Raw genomic sequence first — 6,742 nt, forward strand, 5'->3', positions numbered from 1 at the left:
ATTTTTAAAAACTGTCAAGTCATTAAATTCCCAGATTCTAACCTGTAGTCCAAACATCTGCTTAGTCTCACCCCACTCTGTTGCCTCCCAAATTATTTGCTCCCACTACCTTGCGTCATTTCATAATCTTCTCCAATAATTTCTGACCCCTTGTTAACTATTTAGTGCATCCATACTTGCAGACACAGCTATTGGAAAAATCTTCTTTCTCCATTAACATGTTGGCTTACTTCTTAGAATACTTTCTGCTTTAAGAATATAACATTTTGTATGGTTGTTGTTATTTCTTTATAGACTTGCATACAAAATTCCTAGTCTTTCTTTACCCCCCCCCCACTGTTTTCATCATCCTTTCCCACATTGATTTTTAACATTCTGCCGGAGTTGTATATATGAGCCTTAACTGTGTAACTCTAAAGTATCCCTTCATATCATATAGCTGTAAGCTGCTTGTTCTATGAGGAGAATCAACTTATCCCACTTAACCCTTATCCTCTTCTTCTCCTAAATAAATTCCTTTAACTCTTTATTAATTATCATCTACAATTTTTCCTCTGGTTGATAAAAATGTGCTTGACTTATATATAAGATTAAGGGAATAAAAGACACTTCTGCTGCTTGTATCCTACTATCTGTAGACAATATCAACAGTTTCCAGTTTTCTTAATTTTTTATATTTTCATTGTTTATAATTTGTTCCCAGATATCCTTAGCTTGACATTAACATAATCCTTTTTAATCCATGCACCTAAGTACTTCATTTAACATGCCGCCATAATTATGGATATTGCTGAACTAATTCTTGCATTAGTACATCATTTATGGTGATAGCCTTTCTTTTATATAGTTTATGGCTATAGCCTTTGTTTTATCTTTATCTCTTTTATATCTTGATAAAAATGAAACTTTCCCTACCATCCCCATGATGCTGTAAAGGATAAAGCAGGTTACCAGGAAATGGATGGATGAATGATGGGTAGGCTGTATTGTATTCAGCTTATTAGAAAATGTAGAGGTGTACCCGGTAATGAGGATTTGTGCAGGATTCAAACAAGGTTTCAGACCAGTATAGGCATATATAAGACAATGAGTTGCAAATAGCTTAAAGTTAAAATAAAAAGTTAAAAGCTATTTTGTCTAAAGACAAACTTATCAAAGCCCCCATATATCACACACTGCAGAGACTGCCATAAACATATGCACACCATATAACCCTAACCTTAACATCAGTCCTAAAACTAAGTAGTATCAAATCTCAGTCGTAACCCATCACAAACTCAGTGCTAATCCCAACCTGACTGACTTCTTCAAGCTTTAACACAGTCATACTTGGGGAAATGTCATTTCTTTCAGATCAACATGTGTAAATTGCACAAGTCACATTCAGCCAAATAGACGTGACCAGACTGTTTTCAACAGTGTGTCATTAACAAGTAACCTGATTCCTTACAATTGGCCAGTCATCAAGTGCATTATTCATATTTAAAACAGACTGTATTGTCACAAAATTTATTTTAAAGACAGTACTGGTATTAGTTTACTGTAAAAAAAAGATTTACTGGTATTAATTTACTGTAAGAAAAAGATTTATTTTTCCATCCTTTGTTAACTCTATTAGTCCTTCTAGGCTGTTGGCCTGTTTTTGGGTGGTATTTGTACTACTAGGCGGAATTTAGACAGAAACGTGCCCTGCTCTTTTCAGTAGGTGCAGTGGGATCTTTTATATCCACCTGAGCTAATGCCAACTCAAGTAGATGGGACCTCAGTTTAATGTCTCATCTGAAGGATGACACATTCAAGAGTACAGCACCCCCCCCCCCCCATGCTGTACTGCAGTCTCAGTAATCAATCTACGTAGTGTGGGAATAAAACCCACTGTCTTGTGCACCAAAAATGAGTATGCTACCTGTTGAGCCACTTACACTGACTAATGTGCATTTAGTAAGGTGCTTTATGGGAACCATGATGTTTTCATTAGAAATGTTGTAGTACAGTTTTATGGAAACCTATTTGCTGCAGTGCCTTACCATAAAAGTGATACCAGAAGACTGATGCAACACACACTGCTAGAAGGTCAGAGTGTTAATCTTATTGTGCAAGTCTTCCAGCAGAAATTGTTTTTAGAAGATAGTACTTACAAAGGTCATGTGGATGTTAGATATTAATGAGCATAGTTAAGCACTGAACTACGTATGTAGTAGGTGGGGTTGCAGAGGCCATGTAGCCCTTACAAGAACCTACGCTTATGCACTGTACTTATTGTAGAGCTTTATTTGTATTGCAGCTCTGTGATGTTGAACATATGCAGTGAGCTCAAAAAAAGGAAAAAGAGTAGAGAAGATCTGAGGTAAATTATTATTACTCACACATTTTTAGAAGTCTAACACGGGTTTTAAGGGTGCAATACGAATTAGAGCATATTATATGGAAGTCTGAAACACCAGAAATTAAACTAGAATTTTGAAGAATTCTGAGAAATACGTCACAGTGAATCTCTCTCAAGGTTACTGAGAACTGATGCAGGTCAGTCAGCAAAAGGAAAGTGATAGCAAGTAATGGAGTAATTTAAAGGATGTGCAGTGCACTGAGAACTGTTTCAAGTTAATTAACATTAGTGGTTGTATTAATCTGAAAGATGGGCAGCACAAAATGAATATTACTACAGGTACGTAATGTTACAATCATACCTAAGTTATGTATATGAATATGACTGAACTGACACTAGGATGTTATACGTGTCTGTACCTATTACTCCAGATGATGACACAGGATCAGCACAAACAGTTGGTAAAGAACATAGTTCTTAGTGGAAGCTGGTGTATTGTACTAATATTCACAACTATGTTCTCTGACTTCTTTCTTTTTTCTGTAGACAACGCACAATCCAGAATGTCAGGATGTTGTCAAATTCATTAGTCAGTGGTGCGGTGGAATTCCAAGTGGCGGCTTTTCATTTCAGTGAAATGACACTAAGGAATTGTCTTGTGCTGTCATTCCATTTTGAGTTCAACCATAGCTCTCTTCATTACCATTTTTATAAAAGATAACACTAGGAATATTATGTACACACCGTTACAAAACTGGACCACCAAAGAGACGCACACAGAGCAAATTTTCTAATTACAGCATCCTGGCTGCTTTCATAAGCATTTCTCCAGCTTCCCAGATGAGTCACTGATATAAAATCCCTCATGGTAGAACAAAACAGTTAATTTTGTAAGAACTTCAAGATTTTTCTGTGTCAGTGTATATAAAAGTTTCTGGTCAGTAAACAAAATGTACATTGTCCTAATGACTTTCTTAGTATATAGCTTTTTTCTTTCTGTAATTTGTTTTGTACTTCACAACGATAACCAAAATGTTAAATATTTTATTTTTTTCCTTTTGTAATTCATAAAATAAAGCCATAATTTTTGTTGTCCTCGAGTTTAATTTCTTAAAACTGCAAGGAAGTATTCTTTTGTATTTAACCTCAACCAGCAGATTAGCACAGTTTTACTATACAGAAGGTAATTTTGTAGCAGTGAATTTGTGGTTACTTGTTGAAAATTTTGTTTTGGAAATTTGAGACCACATTTTACCTTTATCTGTGCCAAACGGTTGTGATTTCACATTTTTATTTTCATCTGTGATAATTGTTGATTGTTAGTAAATGTGTTTTGGGACCCTGGATCAAAAATTTGAAGACTCCTGCTATATTTATTATTGGTATGTTTAATTTATATGAATTTCTCTCTGTTTTTGCAACTATCAGCCCCCCCCCAATACTGATTATGTCTGTTCTTTTTGCTTTGGGGTAAAATCTACTTATGGAAGACAACACCTAGTCAGCCATTTGGGTTTTACACATTGTCTAACACAGCATTCCTCCTGTTAGCCACAGTATGCATACATTCCGGAATGCTAGCACTTGGTCACATAAGTACTTCTGTGGATATGCCTCTTCCACCTATAACTCATGAGTATGTTGATTGTTAGTGCTCATCCTAGCTGTTTCTGGTTGTTTTGCAAGCCTCCAACAGTTGATACCACTTATTGCAGAGTCCCTCAAGCTTGATATTGCAGAGTCCCTCATGCTTGAGTCTCTCTGTGATGGTCATTCACTACCACCTTTTCCAGCTGATTACTCTACTACTGCCTGGATCACTAGTCAATTCTGAGTCATTTAGGCCAGGGTCAGGGCTTTATCCCTTTGTTCCATTGGACCAATGTACTATTTTTTTTATTTGTTTTTATTTAATGAAGAATTAAGCTTCGCTAGGCATAGATGCCTGTTATCAGGTTCCAGCAAGGTGGTTATTGAGATATGGCTTTTCTATACTCACACAGGATCCAGTTAGAGGTTGTGGCCTTCAGACAAATGTTTGCTATATGTACAATTTTAAAGAAGAACTCATTTTTCGGTAATTACGTATTATTGCAACCAGATTTTTACGGAGCCATAAATTTCACTGTTCTTGTGAAAAGAGTGTATTATACATAAACACATCACAAATATTAACAAGAAGTTTGAAGTAGATAATTATAGAAATAATTTATTTAGATCAATAATTTCATTTAAGTACAATGCATATAAGCAATGTAAATTGTTCTGTACTATTAAAAACATTGCTCTGGCATCACAACAACTTTTCACATAGTATGAAATGGTAATGCATGCCACTGCTCACTGACTGCAATGCTCGGTGATTTACATGAGTGACAGCAATAGTGATTTAGGGAAAAAAGCTTTTATGAGGGACAGCATAGGTAAAAACCATGCAGCATGGGGAACTTCCCTTTTCACCGATAGGACTTTACAGTGATACAAAGAAGCCACGGCAGAAGAATAACTGCCTTAATGCACCATCATCACTCAACTTACAAACTATGAAGCCAAAAGTAAGCAAACTTAAAAAAAAAAGTAAGTAAGCCTAATAGACCTGAAAGTCACAGACCAGTAACTTCAAGTACTGCTGCCTAAACAATATTAAACAATAGTAGTTAGGATTTTGAACACCTGTTTTCAGTATTACACAGACTTATTTTGTGAGAACAGTGACAGTTATGGCTTCGTAAAAATCTGGTTGCGATAATACGCAAGTACCCATTTTTCTAACTTCTTTGCACACAGATATGAAAAAAAAAATCAAACTTTTGATTGACTTGTCAAGGGACAGAAAATCGTATTTATCTCTGACTAACATCACAATACTGCAGCAGTGCCACAGAAAGCACCAGCCACGTGTACAGTAGAAATGGTAACTGACACACACATTCCATACTTTCCTCATTAAGAAAGTTGCCACTCTTATGCATTCATCAGCTTTACACTAGACTCTAAATAATGAAATTAATGAGTTTATCACTGCTATGAGGTGTGGTCCTTCAGCTTCTAATTTTCTGCTTGTGGGTGGCATTTTACTGATTAGCTAATCCATTACTGCATATGAAAGGAAAACAGACAGTCAAGACAGAAACTAATGAGGTCTTAGAGATATTTTGAAGAATCAACTCCTTATGGCATTTCCTATACTAAAAGCATTTGAAGAGGAAACATTACTTAAATTGACTGGATGATTAATTTTTCCGATATTTTCACTGTGTTCACAGCTTGAAAAAGTATTTGATGTGCTACAACCATCCATACATTTGCAGTGCTGTGGGCTTAAATTAAAGGCAGCCTATTTGAAGGTCATAGTCAAATTGGTAAATTATTTTTTTCAGGGTTATTATCTGATTATTGCAAAGTATGACTGCAACTGCTGTATTTTCTGCCCTAAATAAAGTTTGAAAAGCAGCAATACTAATGTGAAAGTTGTGCAGGCAGGTTCTGGTTCAGACTTTATTGATGAAATTGTAGGAGAATTTCTGCCCATGATTTTGCTTTTTTTAACTAATGATATTGCTTTTGATATTAAAGTGCATTATCAGCTCAGTAAAGATGATCTTGCATGCTATGTTTTACAGTTTAACAGGATCCTGTGCTTAGTTTGAAGTTTGGATTTTTTGTCTGAAATAAGCTGTTTAAAGTCATTCTCTGCACTTTTGAGATATTTGAAGAGTTTTCTTTCACAAAGGCATTTCATATGATTAATGCAAACATCCTGTGTAATTGTTGTGCATTTTAGTATTTCTTTGCCATGTCACAGCTATATAAAAAAATTAACATTTCTCACAAAAAGTAATTCTGGTGATGCTGCAGTGCAGGTAATGCTAGAGAAAATTCAGGCATACAAAATACTTTTGATTGTTTTAACAAGTTGTTTCCATTAATTAGTTTGAACTTTCTTGAAGAAACTGACAAAGATTCTCCTCATATCAACAGTATTCTGTCAGTTTATATTTTCCCAGTATGGTCTTTCCTTTTGAATCTGATTGTTATACATTTAGAGTGGTTTGTTTTAAAATGAAATCTGATTTTGTTGGTGCAGTCAATCGACTGTAACCCATTATAGAAACAGTACCTCCCCAACACTAATAGTGTTTACAGAGTAGGATAACATTGAAAATTAAGATTTTTAGATAGTGATCTGAAAGAAAATGAAGATATCTATCCAGATGATTTAAATGTTTGTCTTTCTTCAGTTAGTGTCTGATCATTTTTAGAGGAATGTGCTCCTTCATCCAAAGAGTGACCATTGTTTTACAAGCCATTTAGGGTTGTACATGCTTATTTTTTTTCTTCCTCAAACTCTCTCCTTACATGAATCTGAAAGCCATAAGAGAAATTGTTTTATGTACCAGATGATATTTCTAAATG

General features: G+C 35.1%; 1 protein-coding gene across 2 annotated transcripts in view; it reads left to right on the forward strand.

Moving 5' to 3' along the window:
- Positions 1–3,421, forward strand: part of IFT172 (intraflagellar transport 172) — a 3,348,311-nt gene extending 3,344,890 nt beyond the window's left edge. For both annotated transcript variants that reach the window (XM_044075467.1, XM_044075468.1), the window contains exon 48: positions 2,873–3,421. In XM_044075467.1, the coding sequence (XP_043931402.1) occupies positions 2,873–2,962 (90 nt within the window). In that variant the 3' untranslated portion in view covers positions 2,963–3,421. The remainder of the gene's footprint in view (positions 1–2,872) is intronic.
- Positions 3,422–6,742: the final 3,321 nt, after the last annotated feature.

The sequence above is a fragment of the Protopterus annectens genome, chromosome 6.part1 (assembly GCF_019279795.1).
Source record: "Protopterus annectens isolate FY-2018-M chromosome 6.part1, PAN1.0, whole genome shotgun sequence".
Classification (NCBI taxonomy): Eukaryota; Metazoa; Chordata; order Ceratodontiformes; family Protopteridae; genus Protopterus; species Protopterus annectens.